Source organism: Balaenoptera acutorostrata, chromosome X (assembly GCF_949987535.1).
Source record: "Balaenoptera acutorostrata chromosome X, mBalAcu1.1, whole genome shotgun sequence".
Taxonomy (NCBI): Eukaryota; Metazoa; Chordata; class Mammalia; order Artiodactyla; family Balaenopteridae; genus Balaenoptera; species Balaenoptera acutorostrata.
This window is the reverse complement of record NC_080085.1, coordinates 20,693,728-20,716,081: the sequence shown is the minus strand read 5'-3', so window position 1 is coordinate 20,716,081 and position 22,354 is coordinate 20,693,728. Positions and strand designations below refer to the sequence as shown.

The following is a 22,354-nucleotide window of genomic DNA, read 5'->3' as shown; positions in this document are numbered from 1 at the left end:
ACTGCCCTCTGAATGTTCGTTCTTGCCATGTTATTTTGACGCAAATAGAAACAGAACAGCGTTTTTAGATCCGGCATTTCTGTGCGGTGCAGACATGCCGTTTTCTATGAATTTTCTCACCTCTGGGCAATGTATTTCTGAAACGCGTAACTGTTGTGCAACTAACCAAGTGGAACTATGACGCAACGATCCCCTGCAAGTTGCCTTTAAAACAATGATGTCATTTGGCGCAGATGTAGTCACGTTTATAACACAGGTACATACCGCAAAGCTCCCTCCACGTCGTCCCTGATTCCCCCACCCCCACCGTGTGCAAGATGCAAAAAGACATTTCTCGGGTTTCCTAACCCTCAACTTGTCGAGGGTGGGCGCACCCCACTGGCTCGAGCCCACCGCTCGTGCAAACGAAGTGGGACCGCGGCGAAGGGACCAGCATTGCCGAGAGTTCCCAGCCCCGACGGCGAAGCCGCGGGGGAAGCGGCGTCGGGCCGGGCCCGCGGCGGCAGCGTCGGGCCGCCTTCTTCCCTCGGTGAGGCCCGCTGGCGTGGCCTGCAGAACGTGGGGCCCCGCGGGCGTGGGACAGCCCTGCCCCCACCCCGCTCCCACACCCGCTCCCGCTCCCGCGGCGCCGGAAGTGACGCGCGCTAGCTGAAAGATGGCGGCATTGGCGCTCGACCAGGGGGAAGGTAAACACCCTCCGGGCCGCTCCCCGCGCGCGGGCCCCCTCGAGGCGCCGGTGGGGGCCGAGGGCGCCTCCCAGGCCTCCGTTCCAACTCTCGGCTTCCCACCCCACGACCTCCCTACCCGCGTGGCAGGCTTCCGCTTTGCGACGACGGCGGACGGAGCCCCATGCCGGCGGGCCCCGCCTCCCTGGGCGGGCCCCGGGCGGCTCCCGTGGCCCGCAGGGGGCGCGCGGCCCGGAGCGGCCCCTGGCTCGTGGCCCCGCACGCTCCGCCCCTTGCCCGCCCCTTTCCCGCCTTCCTCCACCCCCGGCGTGGGTGATCCTGAGGCTCGGCGCGCTTCGGGGCAGAAGCCCAGAGACGCCGTCGTCGACGTCGCCGTTGCCGGCGCCTCTGCTGCTGCCCGCGACCCCCCAGCCCCTCTCTCCGTCCGAGGCCCCGAATCGGCCCTACCGCCGACCCCCGCCGGGCGCTGCGAGGCCCCTGGCGTTGGCAAGGCCGGGCCCGGCCCCGACGCCGCTCCGCCTCGCGCAGATCCCGACTATCTCGAATCGCGTCTCAGCGCTGTCTTCTTTCCCAGGACTGGTTTCGTGGGGGCCGCAGGCGCGCAGAGTCGCCCCCCGCCGGAGCGCCCCGGCCCGGCCCCGGAGCGGCCCCTTGTAGACGTTCGAGGAGCCTGCTGAGTGCCGTCCCGGCGCCCGACCGCCCACCGTCCGGCCCGCTGGCCCGCTTCTTCCTGATGCAGACTGCCGTCCACTAGAGGCTGGACGGACCCCCGAGGTGCGTAGCCGCCCCTGGCCCTCCGGCCTGCGGGAGCCCGGGCTTCGTCCGCGGCCCCGCGCTAGGCACGGATTCGGTAGCCCTTTCTGCACCGACCCGAGTCACACATTTGGTTGACGCCGGGATCTCATTTGTCTTTGAGTTTACTTAAATTGTTTGAAATTTAATTTTTTTCAAGGAGAAAAAAAAAAAAAAGGAAGAAGCATAATTCAGCCATTTTTTGCAGCACACAGCTGCAGGTACCATGATTATTTTCTCCCTAACCCGTTTCTTCCCTTTAAAAATTCTGTGTGCGCCTGAAATAGAACTATGCGAAATGCGAGGCATAAAACGCGGAATCAGAAGGTCTGGGTTCGACTGGGTGACTCCGAGAAAATCGCTTACCGAACCTCGGTTTCTTATCTATGAAATCTAGTCAGTTATAGCCACATCACAGGGTAGTGAGGACTGTATGAGGTCATATATGTGAAAATAATCTGTAGCTGTAAAGTGTTGTAAAAATGCAAGGCAATTTTTAAAGTAACCTTTGCCAGAGTGGTGAATGTTGTAGTGGCTAACTGTTGCTGCCTCTTTATTTCTATATTATAAGTATAAGGAATAAGTGCGGGATAGCGAAGCAGTGCTGTGAATCGACTAGATATATAATAGTCACGTTGCTTGGCCTTCTTCCTACGAAATGCTAACTGCTTATTTAAATAACGGTATTCTTTAATTCAAATTTAACGTTACTGTAGTGCTTTGCTTTTCATTTTTCTAGGCCGCTTATGCCCTTTTTCTTACTCGGAATATTAAGCACCTTGCATTTGTTTAGTCTTTTCTATTTTTTGAATTTACATTTTCTTTTGGTAATCTGATTAAATTGTAATTTAGAAAATGCTTTTAAGGTATATACCCTAATTTTAATGCCTGTTTTTCATATCTAGGAAACAAGATGCCTGAATATCTCTACTAATATGAAAATTGTTTTTGGAGAGCTTGTAAATGCAGTCAGATTTCTGTACTTAATAGATCTAGAAATGTATAGAAAATTTCAACTTCGGGACACTTAATGTAATATTTATGTAATTTAATTCTCTTTTTTAATCATCACAACACTTAGTAGGTGCTTAGAACCGGTTTTTCAGTGGTAAAGGATGTTAATTTGCACTTTTTATTGCCGATTAACTTGGGGGGGATACTAGGATATATAAGCCATAAATATTTGTGGTTTGAAAATCGGACTTATTTGTCAGAATTTATGATACATATGTGTAACAGATCAGTATGAAATCATTTTTATTTTGCACATCAAAAATGTATGGCTTTTTAAAATGGTCCACAAAAAGTGAAAGAGAAGCTTTTTTTTTTTTTTTAGTATATTGTTATTTTTAGCTAACAAATGGTTTTCTGAGTTTTTTTCTGAAATGTTTTATTAAATTTATAATCCAATACCAGTTGTCTTTCCGAACATGGTTTTTTTTTTAAAGCAGAATAATATAAGGCGGGCAGGATTAAATGAGCAAAGAAGAGCCTATTTTAATGTGCTAGCTTTTATACATTGGACTTATCGCTTGTCCTGAAGATAAAATTTTGGCAAATCAGTGCTTCATTGGGAATTTCAAGGTTTGGCCTTCTCTCTGCCTTGATTTGGGTTACCTGGGGCTAAAACCTTGGAACCAGGGCTGGCGTGGCTTCATGGGTGTCCAGAAGGACCCCAAACTTGGTTTAATAATCTGCGTGTAAAACTGGCATTGTACAATATAAAGGTGAATAGTAAAATTCGTGGTAATAATGTAAATTTTTTATTTTTCTTTACTTAGAATGCATTAAACAGCAAATAAAAAAACACCATGACATGTCGAGAGAGACCTCAGAAGAAAGGAGAAAGCTTTGTACTTTACTACCTTTAACGACACTTTTTTCCTGCTTTTGAGCGAGGGCCCCCACATTTTCATTTTGCCCTGGGCCCCAAAAATGATGTAGCTGGCCTGTTCTGAAACTTGCCCTTTCCTATTTTAAACGTTTTCAGAGTGAATAACATTAACTGTGAAGAGAATGAATCTGTAGCTTATGAAGGGTCGGATTAGTTTATTAGCATATATTTCCTCTGAATTGGTAGCTGGTGGGCTTTTTTATTGAAGAGAAATGAAAGGCAGTTATTGGTGAAGCATTGCAGGATAGTGGTTAAACTCGAAGGCTCTGAAGTCAGGCTGACCCCAGTTTATGAAGAATCATAGCCTTGGGCAAGTTACTTAACGTCTGTGAGCTTTGATTTTTTTTCATCTCTAAATCAGGGATGGTTACAGAACATGGAGGGTTGCGAGGATTAAATTTATTTATTCATCCCACAAATATTTATTAAGCACTTATTATGTGCCAAGCACCGTTCCTAGAAAGGTTCTGGGGATACAACAGTCAATGAAACAAAACAGAACAAAAAAAAAGAAAACAACAAAAAAGTAAACTAAATAAGGAAAATAGCCTGTATCTCCATTTAATATTACTATGGAGAAAAATAAAGCAGAAAAGGAACAGGAGGATTTTCTGTTGGGTGGGGTGGGTGGGTGGTTTTCGATTTTAAAGAGGGGGTTTGAGAAAGGCCTCACTGAGATAAGACACGGGAGTACAGACCTGAAGGGAGCCATGTATATTGGGATTAGTGATCCAGGCAGAGGGAATGGCAAGTTCAGAGGTCTTAAGGCGGGTGTGTGGCTGTTTTTCAAGAAACAGCGAAGAGGCCAGTGTATCTGGGACAGGGTGAACAAGGGGGAGGAATTAGGAGAGGAACTCTCACAGTTCATTTTTGCCATGGGTATATGTTGTGCTGCTGCTGGTCTGAAAGCGGAAGGCCTTTTCAGAATTAGAAATTTTAACTTTGGAATAAAGAAACTAGAAAAGGCAAGATATTTCCTCAAACTTTTTGTTTTTAATATAAGACCTTTAAAACTCATCTGGCTGAATCATTGAAGCAGATAAAAACAGATAGAAGATTTATTCTTTGTCTCTGATAAGATCATTGAATTTAGTTAATGATTCTGCATCATTTTAAGATTTTCAGGAAATCTGTATCATAACATCAGGACCTTCCAAAAGGTTCAGTTTAGTTGTTTATTTCTTATGTAAAACTAAGGTGTTAACATTATAGTATTGATGATTTCATGTTAGGAAGTAACTTAGTAGAAGATTTGGGGTTTTATTCCCCAATAGAGGCTTTTCCTAGAATTCTCACTGGATCCAATCTCTAAAGGCTAGGGAAGCTGTTTTCCATGACATCACTCTTGGACTACTTTTACTTGTAGTGAGGAATAAGCAGAGGAGCATTAAATTAAAATCTTCTGATGAAAAAATAGCATTGAAACAGGAGTGGCTTTTTCTTATAAGGTTTCTTTTATTATAGGATGACTAAATGCTAAACATACCTGAAAAGTGAAGTAATTTAGATATTAGGTGCCAACCGGGAGGCTGGAGGACCCAGAGCCTTTCTAAAAAGCTTAGTTAATGGTCATTTGCAGTTTGGTACTGAGTTATAAAAACATTTTGATGGACAAGAAAGAATTTCCAGTACTAAACAAATTAGTTAACTTATGCAGCCTTTCCTCTAGTATTAGACTTAGTTGTTTCTCAATTTGAGTAGTATATCTCAGGGTAAAATGACTGCTAATAGAGCTAATAAAGTTAGTCTGTTTTTGGAATTTCTTTCCTTTTAGATTGAGAAGTTGGTTGCTTTGAGATTGTTGAATAAAAGATTTTTACTTTACAGGTTACAGAAATTGTGAGAAATTTTATGATTCAGGAATTAATTCTATTTTTATCCGTAGTAAGCTTTGCATTTTCTTTTTAGTATGCGAGTATGACATTTTCTGCATAGGCATCAACATTGGTAGGCTAACAGTTTGAGGATGAAGGTAGTATGAAATAATTCAAAGTTTTCATTGGAGATACGTATATCAACCTCTGAGAATCTAGCTTTGTACTGAATAAATTAGGGTTTAGTATGAATTTTCAAGCAGCTGTAGGAGGAATGTGAAAGCATTAAGTTATTGCTTATGGCATAAACATGGAGGTTAGTTAATTTTGAAATATCTTCTACTTAATTGCCCAGAATTTTGCCCTCCAATCAGAATGACAGCCTTCTAACTGAAAAGGAAGCATTTAATTTCTTTGCCTTTAATTTCCTGTCCAATTTTACCCCCACCAGACTTCTTTCTTTACTGGTCACTAGAGAGTTTGAACTGTTAGAAATTTCTGTGATACAAATAGCAGTAATGGTCTTCCAGGGCAGAGGTAGGAAGAGGTTGCTTTGTGTATGTGTGTGTTGTTATTTATCTCTTGTACAGTCAGTGGTACTTAAACTTTTTGATCTCAGAACATCATTATACTCTTAAAAATTACTGGGATCTCAAAGAGCTTTTGTTTATGTGGGTTGTGTCTATTTATATTGACCATATTAGAAATTAAAATTGGAAAGTTCAAAAAAAATACTTGTAATTCATTCTAAAAACCCATTACATGTTAATAATTAAAATTGGGAAGTTTCAAAAAATACTTGTAATTCATTCTGAAAAAACCCCATTACCTGTTAATCTAAATAACATTTTTTAATGAAAAATAACTATTTTCCAAAACAACAAAAAACTTGGTGAGAAGAATGGCATCGTTTTACATTTTTGCAAATCTCTTTAATGTCTGGCTTAATAAAAGACAATAGGCTTCTTATTGGCTTCTGCATTCATATCACATGTAGTATCTGGAAAACACTGAAAGAAAGAAAGTAAAAAAGAAAAATCGCTTTTAAAATTATTATTATGAAAATTGTTTTGATCTCGCGAAGTTCTCTTAGGGAACTAAGGCCCCAGTTATACCTGGACCACACTTTGAGAAACGCTATACCAGTCATTCTCATGCGCAGAAAATGTGAGGCTTTCTTTTTTCTTTAGTCAGTGCCAAGTTTATGGAACAGGACAAACTCGAGTATTTTCTTTCCTCGTAGTATCAGTATGCCTTATCATTTAGTTTAAGTTGGTTCCTCTTTTGAAAAACCTTACCGTTTGAAATTCTGAAGGCCAAGTGTAGAATACAGAAGTGTAGAAGGCCAAGGGTATACAGGTTTATAAACCATGATTTCTCTTAACCTGATGATGTGTTTTGAAAAGTTAGGATAATAATTTTTGTACATTGAGCATTTTGTATGTCAGTAAGTATCTTTTCTCAAAGCCCCTTAGCAGATTATTTTTCTCCAGCCCTCATCGATTTATAGTTATTTTTGTCTACTTTTACAGTGATTAGTTCTTATAATTATTAATTTATTCCTTAAGTTCCTATAATTCTCTATCTTACACTTAAGATTTTGTATATTTTTCTTTTTGTATTCTTCTTACACGTACCTTTTTCTTGTTATTTATTTTATTTGCTTACATGTGTGTTTTTGTGTTATTTTTGTTTTATTTTAATCTAAGCCTCACTTTTTTTTCTTTTCTTTATAGCTTCCAGGGTATGGATTGTGAACAAGTTGGCTTTGTTTCACATGTTCATTTGTAAGTTTGGTTTTTTGACACCTTAAACATTTATGTTATAGATCTGTGCTGTCCGATAGACTATAATGCAAGCCACAATATGTAATTTAAATTTTTCTCATAGCAGCAGCTTTAAAAAGTAAAAAACAGATGAGATTAATTTTTATGTTTTATTTAACTCAGTATATCCAAAATATTACTTCAGCATGTAATCAGTATTAAAAATTTGTATAATGAGATATTTTACTTTTTTTTTTTTTTAAGTCTTCAAAATCTGGTGTTCATTTTACACTTAAAGCACATCTCAATTTGGTCTAACCATATTTCAAGTGTTCAAAAGCCCCATGGGTAGTGGCTTTCATATTGAACAGCACAGATACAAAGAGTAGTTACTCTTGTTAGGGCAGAAAAGCCTAAGGAGCCCAGAAAAGCTAGAAAATTATACTTGTGTGAAGAGAAAAAATGGAAAACAATGCCATTGCAAATGAGGTCCAGTGTTTTGACTACCAGTACATCTCCTGATCTCTTATAAACTTGTATTGTGATAAACCTTAGGGAGGTATGGCGTCTGTAGAGGGAAGTTTGAAGGGTGTTAAGTTCCTGTGGTTCTGTGGGTGATAAGGAGCATTAGGTAAGAGTTGGACAGGGAAGGCAGCATTGATTGACCTCTGGTGGGGTGCCTCCCTCTGGGCTAGACATTTAACTTACGTCAGTTTATTTGATCATCACCCCAACTCAATAATAATAGATGATGATGATTCCTAATATATGGATGGAAACTGAGGTCAGGAAGTTAAATTTTTCCAGGTCACACCGATGGTAAGTACTAAAAGCGCTCTGATTTCAAAGATTTTGCTCTTCCTAACCACACTATTTTGTACTTCTTGCAAATCTAGTCTTAACTCTATTTCTAACTAGTTGTATGACTTGGAAGAAAAATTTCACCTGTGGACATTAGTATCTTCATCTCTCAAGTTAGAGTTGGCCTGGGTCCTAAGAGACTTTATGGAGAAAATGAGCTGGGGTTTGAAGTGCTGTTGCTAAGGAGACGGGTTTCTCCAGAATTAACTAGACTATTAAAGGGTCAGGTTTATTTTATTGGTTCCAGTAGCACCAAGTGAAGGGGCATAATAATAATAAGCCCTAACGTTATGGTGTACTTAAGGGCCATATACTGTTTGAAGTTGTTATGTGTATTAACTCGTTTAGTCCTCACAGCCAACTGTGAGGTAGATTCTACTAATATTAGAATCCCCTTTTTACACATAAGGACATGAGAACGCAGAGAGGCTAAGTAGCTTGCCCCGAGGTCACAGAGCTAAGAAGCGGTAGAACCAGGATTCAAACACAGGCATCTGACTCCATACCTGTACTCGTAACTCACTACCATTTACAGACTATATCATGTTGGTCAGTTAATCACTGAGTATCATCTTCTACTTACATACATGCTTCCTATAAAAGTGTAAGATACTGCTGCTTCTCTAAAGCTGTCTTATTGATAGATGCACCAAGCTTTTTCATGTACAAAAAAAATTACTGCAAATTTCCCAGCTATTACAAATTAGTTTTAGAAGAACTTTAGATCAGATAAACTTCAGAAATGCATTACTAAGACTTTAAAAATAGCTATAGTTTATTTACTTTGCATATCTTTATAAGTGCTTTACACATCTGTAAAATCATATAAAAAGTAGAATAAATAAGAGTTTTATGACTAAAAATTTTTAGAGATCATCGTGTTGAATGCTTTTATTTTATAGGTGCAGAGATAAGGCCAAGAAAGTTTGAGTAACTTACTCAAAGTATAGCTATTTCTGCTCTAAAACTGTATTAGTTAGGGACCTTGGTTATACGTAGGAAAAACCCACCTGAGGTAGTAAGAGGGGGATCTATTCTGAGCATGTAAGGATTTCTCTCAGCACCCATGGGTAGGAATAGAGCTGGGCCTAGGAAGTGGAAAAATGAAGGAGTTAGGGGGCACTCCCTGTCCTCTCGTCTTGGCTTTCCTCTTCTTTCTCAGTTGACTGGCTTTCTCTGATACTCAGCCCACATGGCAGGCAGAAGTTGGTGCCCACAGCTGCTCTTTGACATGTTCTAGTTCCAGTCATACATAGTCAGTGCACGTCTCTTTTTCTCTTTCTCTCCTCTTCTTTCTAAATTCTTGACACAAGAGCGTTCATCTTGATTCATATTTCCCACCCCAATCTGACCATATGTAACAGGACAAGATCACAGGGTGGATGCCTGTCTGCTAGGAATCCCACTTGGTGGGCTGGGTGCCCAGAGGAGAGTGGGTGCTCTCCTTACATCTTTAGGGTCTTTTGCCTCACAGCTTATCAATCCTCTTCATTCCCCGCCCCCACCCCCGGCTTCTTTGCCCTATGATGTTACCACCATATTAAGTATCTGGAACCTAGGTTACTCTTTTTGAAAAAGCATAGTATCTCCTTTAAAAACTTTCATTTAGATGGAATCTTTGTCCGAAAGGTGAATATTAGCTGTTTGAGACCATGTCACATAGTGATAACTGTTGAATAGAGAGAGTTACTTTGACAAGAAGTGAAATGTATGGTATTTTAGGCACTGTCAAAATAACAGATTAATGAAACAAAGCAGTTTCCTCTCAAGTATATGAATGCTGATGTCCAACCTTCTACTATTAAATCCACATTAACTGTGACCAGTAAATCTCGGTGAGTCAGAGTGATAGTTGGTGTCCTTAATGATCCTGAGAAAGATAATGAAATATCAAAAATTTCATCCAGTTTAATATCTTTTTTATTCTAATTATTTTGAAAATTGATAGTTAGTGTGATGTTGATAGCCTTCTACTAACCAGAATATTTGATTATTCAGATATGTTCCTTTTGTTCACAGTATGCATTTGTGTACATGTGCCTTATATCACTTGGAAAATTCTAAGTTCATTCATTTTACCTTTAAAAATAATTCAGGAAATAAGATCTGATAGTTTACTTTAGTCTTGAATGTGTTAGTAAAGTAGTTCTGCCAAGCATTGATTACAGTGTCTAAAATATTTTATATCTATTTTACAAATTATAGACAGCCCTCTTGTGTTCTACCTTTCCAAAATGGAAGTATATAGCTTTTGGATTAATGGAGTGCTAATAAAAATTTTGATATTAATTTCATCTTGTGCATACTTTGCTGTCTTAGGTAAGTGAACATATTATGTGGGATAATCAGTAAGACTTACAGGTAAGTTAAGGACAAAGGGGGAGAAAGAGGCACCTAGAATGCCTCTTGATAAGATGGGGAATACAAAAGAAAGAACTGATTGGGGAGAGAGTAGAATTATGATTCTGTTTAGACACAATTTTGAAATCCCTGTGGGGCACCCAGAGGTATCTAACAGGAGATTTGCTATGTATAGTACTAGTGTAAGGATAGAGATTGGGACAGTGATGGTGAAGGCACTGATAAAGGTAGGTATTAGTAGAAACCATGGGTTTAGATGAGATCGTTGAGGGAAATACAGTGTTTAGATGAGAGGAGAAAAGGTGCAAAAATAGAATCCTGGGGAACACCAGTATTTAAGGGATAGCTCTCTTAGATAAAAATCCACCTTCTATTGCTCCTTGTTACTTATCATATACACATATCCTGATCTCTCTCTCTCCCCTCCATATTCACGGATGACTGTGGTACCTGGCTAAGAGTCATTTTCTCCACCTCTTCAATGTTCACATAAGACCACTTATCCAAAAACTGAGAGGCAAAGTTCCCTGACCACCTAAACTCTTATAACCTCCCCCCCTTGCTCCATTTTTTTTTTTTTTAAAGAAAGCCACGTGGAGAGGGCTGTCTTTTTTTTTTAATTAATTTATTTTATTATTTATTTTTGGCTGTGTTGGGTCTTCGTTTCTGTGCGAGGGCTTTCTCTAGTTGCGGCAAGTGGGGGCCACTCTTCATCGCGGTGCGCGGGCCTCTCACTATCGCGGCCCCTCCCGTCGCGGGGCACAGGCTCCAGACGCGCATGCTCAGTAGTTGTGGCTCACGGGCCCAGCCGCTCCGTGGCATGTGGGATCTTCCCAGACCAGGGCTCGAACCCGTGTCCCCTTCATTAGCAGGCAGACTCTCAACCACTGTGCCACCAGGGAAGCGCCCTCTTGCTCCATTTTAAAACCTTATTCTCAAACCTGCTGGGCCTTGCCACAATCAGGAACTGATCCACACCTGAAATCTTTAACTGTCGGCTTCCCAGTCTCCGGCTTAATCTCCTCTCTTTTCATTTGGTCTATCATCTCCAAACTTTACCTCTGTCCTTCTCCAGCTTAGACCTTCTTTCCTTTCCCTGATTGAGTGTTTGGGTGGACCACGAGCCCTACAGCAAAGCAGCTGGCACCACAGTCACTGCTGGCACCTGCTCTATCTCCTTCTTCAGGGAGGCCATCCTGGCAGCCTCACCACTCTATTACCAGTGCCTTCCCCTTTGTTAACCAAAAGAAGAGCACCTGTGTGCGCGAGGCATTACGTTAGATATAGCGGTATATGCCTTTCAGGAATCCCCTCTGCCATATTTTAGAAAAAGGACAGTAGAAAGCTAAGAGAAGGCTTATTAGAAGGTAGGTCGTAAGCTATAGAAGAGCATTTTGTTCTAAGAAGAACATAGAAGAGGGTTGTTTTGTTTTTTGTTTTTAAATCAGAAAGCAGAGAAAACTTTCTGTGACCGGCATGAGCCTGTAAGGGAGTTTGTTTACACTGAAGCAAGGTTCCACAGGGCACAGTGGAAAGGGTTGGGAGGGAATTCGTGGATGGGAGGATGTGTCATTGTGGAGGAAGCTTGGAGCTGTGTGAGGGTGAGAGTTGAGGAGAGGATAGGTAGTTGGCCTGGGGGGGTTGTGTGGAAAGAAATTTACTTTGCTTCATAAACAGTCTAGTAGACTGAATTAGTTTATTCTGCTTAAGAGATCTAATTATAATCCCACTATTTGGCTTCATTTCTCTGATATGCAGAAATGCGGTTTAATTTCCTTTAAAAATTATGTATTTATGTTTTAAATATATAAACAATACATGGTCATTGTTTTTAAAAATAAGGTTAATGAGGTAAGTAAGAAGGAAAAGATAAACCTCAAGATTTCTTGAAGTCCCACTGCCCCAGGGACATCATTTTGGTATATATTCCTCCAAACTTTTTCTCATCGAAACATATATATATATTTAATTTTTGAAAATATACTGAGTATACTGCAGTTGCCTGCTTTTTTTCCCACATAACAACAATACCTAGTAAATATTATTTCTTAGAATAGGTAGATTGCTGCCATCATTTTTAGTTGTTAAAGTAATCCATTGTAGGACTGTACCGTATTTATTTCTATTGGGCTTTTGAATACTTTCCAGTTTTTTATTATAAATAAGGTTAGAAAGAAAACCTGTGTGTGTGCAAGTTGGCATATGTATCTGATTATTTCCTTTGGGTAAGTTTCTAGGACTTTTCAAGGTCAACAGTGTACTTTTTGGTTTAATTTCTTTCTTATCTCTTTTTCTCCTGATTTAGTATTTGGCTGAGAAATCCTTTTTGGATAATTTGGGGACGTGTTTAAATATATTTGGTAAACAGTGTAAAATCACTGGGATAGGCATATATTTGTAAGTTAACAATTTACCATTGTTGAATAGATATTTAATAGATTTTTTCCCCCAGGTAGGGAAGCCAAAAATATTAGCCCACAAACCTTTAAGTTGTTTTCTCCCAAAGGGTTTGTACATGTAGGACTTAGGCAGTGGAATTGAGATAATTATAAAAACTTTTTAAGCTCTAAGTTAATAATGTCTTCAGAATGCATGGAAATGATTAACACAGTTTTCTTTGATTACTTTTTTTCCAGGTGATTCATGGCAGGGGACGTGGAAGGATTCTGTTCCTCCATCCATGACACCAGTGTCTCTGCTGGGTTCAGAGCACTGTATGAGGAGGGATTGCTTCTTGATGTCACTCTGGTTATTGAAGATCATCAGTTCCAGGCCCATAAAGCACTCTTGGCCACCCAGAGTGATTACTTCAGAATTATGTTTACCGCAGACATGAGGGAGCGAGATCAGGACAAAATTCATTTAAAAGGTCTAACTGCTACCGGTTTCAGCCATGTCCTTCAGTTTATGTACTATGGAACTATAGAACTGAGTATGAGTACTGTTCATGAGATTCTTCAGGCTGCCATGTATGTTCAACTTATAGAAGTGGTGAAGTTCTGCTGCTCTTTTCTATTAGCAAAAATCTGCTTAGAAAACTGTGCAGAAATTATGAGACTCTTAGATGATTTCGGTGTAAACATCGAGGGAGTCAGGGAGAAGTTGGACGCCTTTCTGCTAGACAACTTTGTACCACTCATGTCCAGGCCTGACTTCCTGTCTTATCTGAGCTTTGAGAAGCTCATGTCTTACTTGGATAATGATCATCTGAGCAGGTTCCCAGAGATAGAGCTGTACGAGGCTGTGCAGTCTTGGCTGCGGCATGATAGAAGACGCTGGAGACATACCGATACCATCATTCAGAACATCAGGTTTTGTTTGATGACCCCATCCAGTGTTTTTGAGAAGGTTGGTGCATTTGAAAGCAATAGACAGGACTCATCGTTTAGCTAATAAGGCAGTATGTCTTTATAGATAAGATTCTCAGGCTTGGTCAGGAGCCAGAAAGAATGAATAGTTTTTAAGAATAGTTATGTGTAAGAAGTCTAATTTGTTGTAGCTTGTGTATTTAGGTTTTTTAAAGCACATTTTGTGGGTGAAAGATGGACCAGGTAGGTGGTAGAATAGTTTCATTTTGAAAGTACTTTTAAAGTTGAAGCATAATTATTTAACCCCAAATATTATAAGTTTGCTTTAGCTTCTCTTTCTTTTCACAGAGTAATTAAATTTGAACTGGGTCCGTCTAGCTCTCTTTTTAAAAATGAATTTAAGTGATACATGCTGAAATTAGAGTTGAGAGGAGTTTTGTAGTTCTGAATGATAAGTATTAACACAATTTCGTATTCCTCTAAAATGTAGTGAGGAAACATAAAATAGCTCTTGAAAACCAGTAGGCCCTGGTGGTGATCTTCTTCCCTACTCTTGCCTAGTTCTGCGCCTCCCCGTCCTTCTCCCCCACCCCCCTTCACTGTGAATACTAACTGAATTTAATCATGAAAACATATGTTTGTCTAAAACCGTTGTTTTGGCATTTCTAAACAAATAGACTATAGATCCTCTATCTACATTGATCAAACATCCCTGTGCACATTTTACCATGTAATAGTTCTGCTGTCTTAAAATTGTCTTTCTCCAAAACAGCCTTGGCCTTTTTGCATGTAAGCATTTTTCATTTTTTATATCAGAGTCTCAGTTGTGATGCTCTCTTGCCCAAAGGAGAGAAAGCAGTTTCAGTAATTGCTTAACTTAATTGGTTTCTAATCACATGGTTACCTCTGGCGCGCTGTTTACTTCTTGCATCTTTTCTTCTTTCTGGAAAGCTCACTTAAAGCTTTGGTCGACACCCTTCATGTTAGGTGGTTCCTCAGCTTTAGTTACCAGACCTGGTGATAAAAATATAATATTTGCAAAGGAGGGTTGTTTACACCATTTGAAAAATAAACAAATTTGCGCCTTCGAATAACACTCAGCAGCCTGGCATGTCTTTTTTTTTCCTCTCTGAAATGCTGTGAAATATCATTAACTTAAAACTTTTACTAGATAACTCAGTTTTGTGGGATTTTATCTTTATTCTCAGAATGTACTGATATGACAGAAATAATTGAAACTGAAGAATACATTGAATTATTTTTTGTTCAGTGATAATCAGCCCCACATCAACAATGTAAATAATTTTTCTCTGATGTTTTGATTTTTTTCCTTACTATTGTTTTTATTGCTCTCTTTTCCTGGGGAATCCTGTTTTGTCTTTACATGTTAGATGGAAATGCTTTCCCACTATTAAAGCAAACAAACCCCCCTCAACTTCAGTCTAGATGGAAGTGCTCATGAAATAGAGAATAAAATTTTCCCTCTTGTAGGACATTATGATGGATAATTGATAGCAGTAAATGATTAAGTGCTGAGCTGCAGAGCCTTTTTATATTCCAACTATCAGTTCAGGGTGGTCAGTAGTGACAGTGGCTGGAAGTTAATACCATCAGGTAATTTTGTAGGGTTGGTTTTTTTTTCCATCATCTTCTTTCTTTCTTTCTTTCTTTTTTTTTTTTTGGCCGCACTGAGTGGCTTGCGGGATCTTAATTCCCCGACCAGGGATCGAAGCATGGAGTCCTAACCACTGGACCGCCAGGGAACTCCCAATTTTGTAAATGATATAAAACATCACTGTACCTTCTGATGGTTCTGTTTGCATATATAGCGTAGGATGTGGTTATTACTTATTGGCCAGGTATTGGGAATCTCATCAGAATAAAAATGTTGTTAAGGCTTCCTTCTTGAATTAATTTCTTACGAAAACTTAATAAGGCCCTGGCTACAGAGAAATCTTTCTGTTTTTTATAATATAAATCTTCCAGTTTTATTTGTGATACTGGTAAGGTAAATGGAAGGGAAGGTAGTCGGTGATTCTTGTCTTAGCAGTGTGTGAGAGATAATGTTTATCAAAGGAATGTGTTGTAAAACACTAAGTTAAGCAGATTTGAGACCTTACCTCTAGAAATTAAACTTCAGAATCTAAAGTGGAAAATTTGGTTGGGAAATAAGAATTTGGACTGTTTTACACCATACTGTTTTGAGCTCCTTGAAAATAGGGCCCATCTATTTTTCCTGTACTCAGCACTCTGCAGGTCTCAAACAAGGCCATTTTAAAACCATTATATATGCATGGAACCAGAAAGGGCACAGAAATAAAGACATAGTACATCTGTGCTGGTCCTTTTTTAGTATGAGAATCTACATGGGGAAAAGTGTAGGCAGTTTTGATTTGTGGTTTTATCCTATTTGCTGAAATTTAGAAAAATGGAATGTTAATATGCACTTTTTATTTTTAGCTTTCAATTTTTAAAAACTGTCTATTAGACTTTGTAAACATACAAAAAAGCTGAAGGAACAGTAGAATGATCACCCATAAACATATCTTGTAGGTTAATAGTTGTTGTCATTTTGCCACCCTGGTTTTAGATAGAGAGGAGAGTGTGTGTGCCTTTATGTAAAATTTTTGTTTTTTGCTAAACCATTTTAAAGAAAGTTGTAGATGTGACGTTTCCTCCTTAACTACTTCAGCAAGCATCTTATCTCCCAAGAGTGAGGAAATTCTACATAACCATAATACCGTTATTGAAATTAACAGTCATTCCTTAATATCGTGTAATATCCACTTCATTTTCTGATTTTCTCAGTTGTCCCAAAAATGTCTTTTTTAAGCTGTTTCTTAAAGATTTAATCAAGGTTCATACAGCACATTGGTTATTATGTCTCTCTTTTAATCTGAAATTGTCTCTCCTTTTTCTCATTTATGATGAGGATGCTCAAACATACAAAAAGTTGAAAGAATAGTATAATGAATACCTATATAGCTATCACCTAGATTCAAGAACTGTTAACATTTTACCATATTTTCTTTTTTTTTTTTCTTCAAACATCTTTATTGAAGTATAATTGCCTTACAATAGTGTGTTAGCATCTGCTTTATAACAAAGTGAATCTGTTATACATATACAATATGTTCCCATTTCTCTTCCCTCTTGCATCTCCCTCCCTCCCACCCTCCCCATCCCACCCCTCTAGGTGGTCACAAAGCACCGAGCTGATCTCCCTGTGCTATGCGGCTGCTTCCCACTAGCTATCTATTTTACATTTGGTAGTGTATATATGTCCATGACACTCTCTTACCCTGTCACATCTCACCCCACCCCCTCCCCATATCCTCAAGTCCATTCTCTAGTAGGTCTGTGTCTTTATTCCCGTCTTGCCACTAGGTTCTTCATGGCCTTTTTTTTTTTTTTTTCCCTTAGATTCCATATATATGTGTTAGCATACTGTATTTGTTTTTCTCTTTCTGACTTACTTCACTCTGTATGACAGACTCTAACTCCATCCACCTCATTACAAATACCTCCATTTCATTTCTTTTTATGGCTGAGTAATATTCCATTGTATATATGTGCCACATCTTCTTTATCCATTCATCTGTCGATGGACATTTAGGTTGCTTCCATGTCCTGGCTATTGTAAATAGAGCTGCAATGAACATTTTGGTACATGACTCTTTTTGACCTATGGTTTTCTCAGGGTATATGCCCAGTAGTGGGATTGCTGGGTCGTATGGTAGTTCTATTTGTAGTTTTTTAAGGAACCTCCATACTGTTCTCCATAGTGGCTGTATCACTTTACATTCCCACCAACAGTGCAAGAGTGTTCCCTTTCCTCCACACCCTCTCCAGCATTTATTGTTTCTAGATTTTTTGATGATGGCCATTCTGACCGGTGTGAGATGATATCTCATTGTAGTTTTGATTTGCATTTCTCTAATGATTAATGATGTTGAGCATTCTTTCATGTGTCTGTAGGCCATCTGTATATCTTCTTTGGAGAAATGTCTATTTAGATCTTCTGCCATATTTTCTTTATGTAGATTTTTTTTCCTTTGCTAAACGTTTGAAAATAAGTTGAAAACATCATGACATCTCGTCCCTTAATACTTATTAACATGCCTCTCCTAAGAATAAGGACTTTTTCCTACCCAGGTTCAATACCATTCCACCCAGGAAAATTAACAATAAGACCCTGATATCATCTAACAGCTAGTTCATATTCAGAGTTGTCCCCCAAATGCCCTAGAATCCAGTCATGGTTTACACATTGCTTTTGGTTATCATGTCTGTTTAATCTTTCTTAAAGAATCTAAAACAGTCCCCCACTTTTGTTTTTTTTTAGAAAGATCAGATTACCGATTGTCCTAGTGTGTCCCCACATTCTGGATTTATCAGATTATTTCCTTGTGTTGGTGTTAACTTAGTTCTTCTCTTCCTTATATTTCCTGTTAACACACCTACTTTTTAGCATCGTGTATTTTCAGGAACAATTGCAGGAAAATATTGTTGTAATGCCAGATAAAGTCTTGGAAAACCACTTAGCAACTCTGATCAAACTTAGAATTTGCCATTCTTTTTTTATTAGGAGGCTAAGTAGCCCAATCCCATGACTAAAATCATCAAGGACTTTATTCACAGTACTCTGCATTAGGTTCCTTTTAGATTCATAAAATTTCCCCCCCTTTTAAAAAAAATTTGGAGCCCTTCCATTCAATTTATTGGAATTAAAATTAGCTAAAGTGTCAAAATTAAAAGATTATTCTTTTTATTAAAAAAGTAGTGTATCTCTAGAACCATGCTATTCAATACAATCACTGCTTGTGGCATTTGAATACTTGAAATGTGACAAGTCTGATTTGAGATTTCAAAGGTTAAGATGACAAAAAGGATATAAATTACCTCATTACTAACTTTTATATTGATTATATGTTGAAATGATATTTTGGATATATTGGGCTAAAATACATTATTAAAGTCAATTTCACCTTTTTGCTTTTTAAACTATGGCCACTAAAAAGTGTAAAAATTACATCTTTGGCTCACATTTGTGGCTCAGATTATATTTCTGTTGCACAGCGCTGCTCTACAAGTTCAGGGAGTAAGTTGTGCTCTAGAAACTCTAAATATGCATACATTAAACAGCCTTTCTCACTTATTTAACCCTCTCCTGGATCCTTAGCCTTTAGAAATGTTCTGTACAGTTTAGTGTTAAGTGAACCTTCCTACTTAACTATTCTGTGGAATGGCTGATGAAGATAACTTAAGTATAGCATCTCTTTGTCAGAATCCTTTCCCTGGCCTCAGGAAAATAAAAAGTGATTGAACAAAGCTTCGTGAAGAAACCTTTAGAGATTTTAATTCTTCCTTTGGTAGTAACGATCAGATCTGAGCAATGGCTTTGTGAGGGGCCATTCTGCCTCTCCCTAAGGAATAGCCCCCACTGATTCCAGGGACCCGAAACATGCCCTCTAGCTGTGCCAAAATCTTTGGGTTTATTCTTCTGCAGTATCTTTTCCCCTAGTCGTCTACTGGATTTTCTCCCCAGCTGAAAACAGACTGTCTTAACTTTTGTACTGACTCTGTGGGACAGGATCATCACCCAAGAGACCAAGACTTCCAGATTTCCTCACCAAGTTCCTTAGAGGCAGTGATTCTACTTATCTGAACACCTTACACTTAGATGCCAGGCCTTGTACCGAGTGCTCTACACATAGGTAGAGTCTACAGGTTATCTCTGTTTTGTAGGTAAGAAAACAGGCTCAGAAAAGTTAGGAGTCTTATCCCAGAGTAAGTGGCACTGTCCAGACTGGAACCCGGGTCTGCTTGCTTCTCAGTCCAAGCTACTAGAGTAGGGAGAGGACCCTCATGTGCAGGAAGCATGTAGTTAACCCTGTGGCCCTGCTTGGGTGGTTTAGAAGTTGTTACAGAGTTGTGAAAATTCTAACATGTTTGCATGAACGAAACATAGCCTAAGAATTTTAATGGCACTGAAAAAAGTGTAAGATGTGGGAACACTTTAAGGTGTGAAAGCAGAATTCTGGAGTTTTCACTGTATAATCGAGGAAAGCTGAAAATAAATGTAAGGATCTTGTCCTTTTGACATGGTTAGGAATATGATTCATTTTAACTATAGTCCATTCTCAGTTTTAATACTAGACTTCAATCTCAGTTTTTACGTAATGCAAATGTCTGTGTCATGTATTTTTACTAACTCTAATGGTCTTTGCATCTGTTAACAGAGATAAGGCCTGACATTTGTCATTCTGAATTTCAGTGATGTGGAGATTTAAATAGTTTAAACTTTGCTCTCTTTGGTCTTTTGGTTTTTAAAAAACAATTATTGCTTTATTGAAAACATTTTATTAAATGTATATTTGGCAAAATGCCTCTTTTACTTTTTTGTACAGAAAAGACCTTTTTAGCAAAATTGTTAAATTATTCATTAAAATACCCATATGTTGATTTTTTAGTAAAGTGACATTTTAATATTTTTGAACCCAGGGCATCTTCAGTATCATAAATATGCGTAAGGTAAGATTTAGCATACCAGTGATCCCCTTAGAAATTATATTAATCATAATCATAAGATCTTACAGTTTTTCAAAAGGAAAGAAAATTATTTTTTAAGGAATCAGATTATATAGATGAATTCTGCTTTATTCCAAATATTTTGTTTTATAAACTAGCTCATGATATTCAGATACCCTAATGTGCCTTTTTTTCCCCCCTAACCTGTTAAATGTAATTCACCATATCCCCCCAAATTAGGTTTATTTAACTTTTGAAGAGCACAGCTAATGTTTTAATGAGAAAAGATGTTAATTCTCCTTCACTGAGAATATATTTGGATTTAGCAAATCATATCCGCATTTTATAAAAGTTTGTTGTTATAAGGATATTTACAGCCTTGAGATAATTTTGATAGTCCATTGAAAAAAGATAAGTTCATTACTAGTGAATATTAATCCTAGGATCAGAGTGAAAATGCTTCAGAAAGGCTAACACTTTTTTTTTTAATGTCTTTTACTTAAGGACCAGAATTTGTGGCTTTAAAAGCTACAGTTTAAAATGGGGTAAGGTGTCCTGGACTCACCTTGGAACTGATAGAATTTAAGGATTACAAATTAAGTATCCAAGTATACCTTACTAAGACCCTTAGTACCTTCCTAAGAATGTGGTAGCTCTCAGAACTGGTCTTCACAAAGCACTGATAATCTTCCAAATATTTCTCTATCAGCATAGTTGGTTTATATAGCATTAACAATGGACTATGACACATAAGGAAATTTATTCTTAATGTGTCGTCCTTGGGTGGTGCGATATTTTGGTTGAGGCACAGCCCACTTGGTAATGAAATTGCCTGGGCAAGGACACATCTATGTAAAATGTAGGTGCTGTGTACCCTTCAGAATTCCTTCACTTAGGCACTACAACATGTTTTGACTAATCTAGCACTTGACCAATCCAAAATTTCTGTCCAGAAACCAAACCATTAACTTTAGTGTTACCACAGTTTAGCCCAAAAACTCGAAAAAAGTAATTATTTCTAATGACTTAAACTACAGCCAGACAAATCTAGAGGAAAAAACAAATTTCCCTCTAACCCTCAGTTTTAGAAGAAACAAGCAGTGCTGTATTTGACAATAAAAATATTTTTTAGAAGACAGTAACCTGGATTTCCAATGTGAAATTTGATTAGAATTTCTAATAAGCTTGAGTTGTTTTTGAAAAAGTTTAAAATCCCCTTCATATATTAAATAGCACTTATACAGCTAGAAACTTGAAATTACTTAACAATCAGCTCACTTGCCCCTTGGAGTGAAAGCACAGAGATAAGCAGGTTTTTGTTTGAAACTAGGTCAGTGGGTTAAGCGTACTTTCTCAGTCAATGTCTTTTTCTGCATCAGTCTCTTTTTTACCGACCCCTCCCTCCCAGCCCCATGGACTTGGATGATTGTAATTAATACATGTGCACTTCTTTAAAAATCACCCAAGGTGTTTTTCTCCTCTCCAGTCTTCTGCCCTTTGTGTATAGATATGGAGTGCTCTTATTTTCCACCTTTGACTTGCATTCACTCCAGGTTCCTGGAGTTGACTAGGTGTTGACTGCTGTGAAATCCCCTGGGAAAGAGACTATTAGAAGGTTGTATTAAGCTGGTAGGAACCTATTGAAAATGGGAGTTAAAAAATTCAACCTTACTTGCTGATTTTCCTTTTAAATAAAAGGGAGATGAAAACAAAAGCATAGAATTGGAAATTGACTGTGGAGTAACAGGAAAGGAAGACATGGAATGGGGACAGCCATATTTACTTGTAAAAGGAGAAAATCTTTTTAATGAATTGGGAAATAAAGAGAGGGAGAGAAACCAAATGATAAGCAGAAATCGTAAAGGATCAGAGAATTCAGAAAATGACTGGAGAAAAGGTTAGGAGCAGGAAAGGAACCAGGGGGGTATATTAAGATTTTAGGCTTTAAAGTTTTAATTCTCAAATTTAATATTTACCCAGAAAATGTTACATGTGTCATAGGTAAGCCTTGCTCATTCAGAAGTTAGTTCTAGGATTAAACCTTTTATTTGACTTTCCTTCTGCTCTTCCGTATTTATAAATAAAATATTGACATAGTTGAGAGTATTTACATAAGTAGGGAAAAAATTGTGTAAAAAAAGTTGTGAATTCTAGAACTTAGTTGTACTATCTAAATATTAGTGTAATCAGGTGATAAGATATTCTTAAGTCTTTTACATTATTTTCTACCTTTTAGGCTTGTGCACTCATTTAATTTCTAGTGGTGCTCTATTACTGTTGTACCAAAATTGGAAGGAAATTAGACTTTCTAAACCCATTTATTTATGTCTATTTATTTATT

The 22,354-nt window shown here is 38.4% G+C and overlaps 1 protein-coding gene across 3 annotated transcripts in view; it reads left to right on the top strand.

Annotated features, from left to right (window-relative positions):
* Positions 1–624: 624 nt before the first annotated feature.
* Positions 625–22,354, top strand: part of KLHL15 (kelch like family member 15) — a 33,458-nt gene continuing 11,728 nt past the window's right edge. Inside the window, exons 1-3 of one of the 3 annotated variants that reach the window (XM_057537559.1) lie at positions 625–686; positions 1,261–1,460; positions 12,811–13,522. In XM_057537559.1, the coding sequence (XP_057393542.1) occupies positions 12,818–13,522 (705 nt within the window). In that variant the 5' untranslated portion in view covers positions 625–686; positions 1,261–1,460; positions 12,811–12,817. Of the gene's footprint in view, positions 687–1,010; positions 1,461–6,922; positions 6,974–12,810; positions 13,523–22,354 lie in introns of those variants that run through there. The other 2 variants (XM_007185139.2, XM_007185138.2) reach the window with 2 other exon arrangements.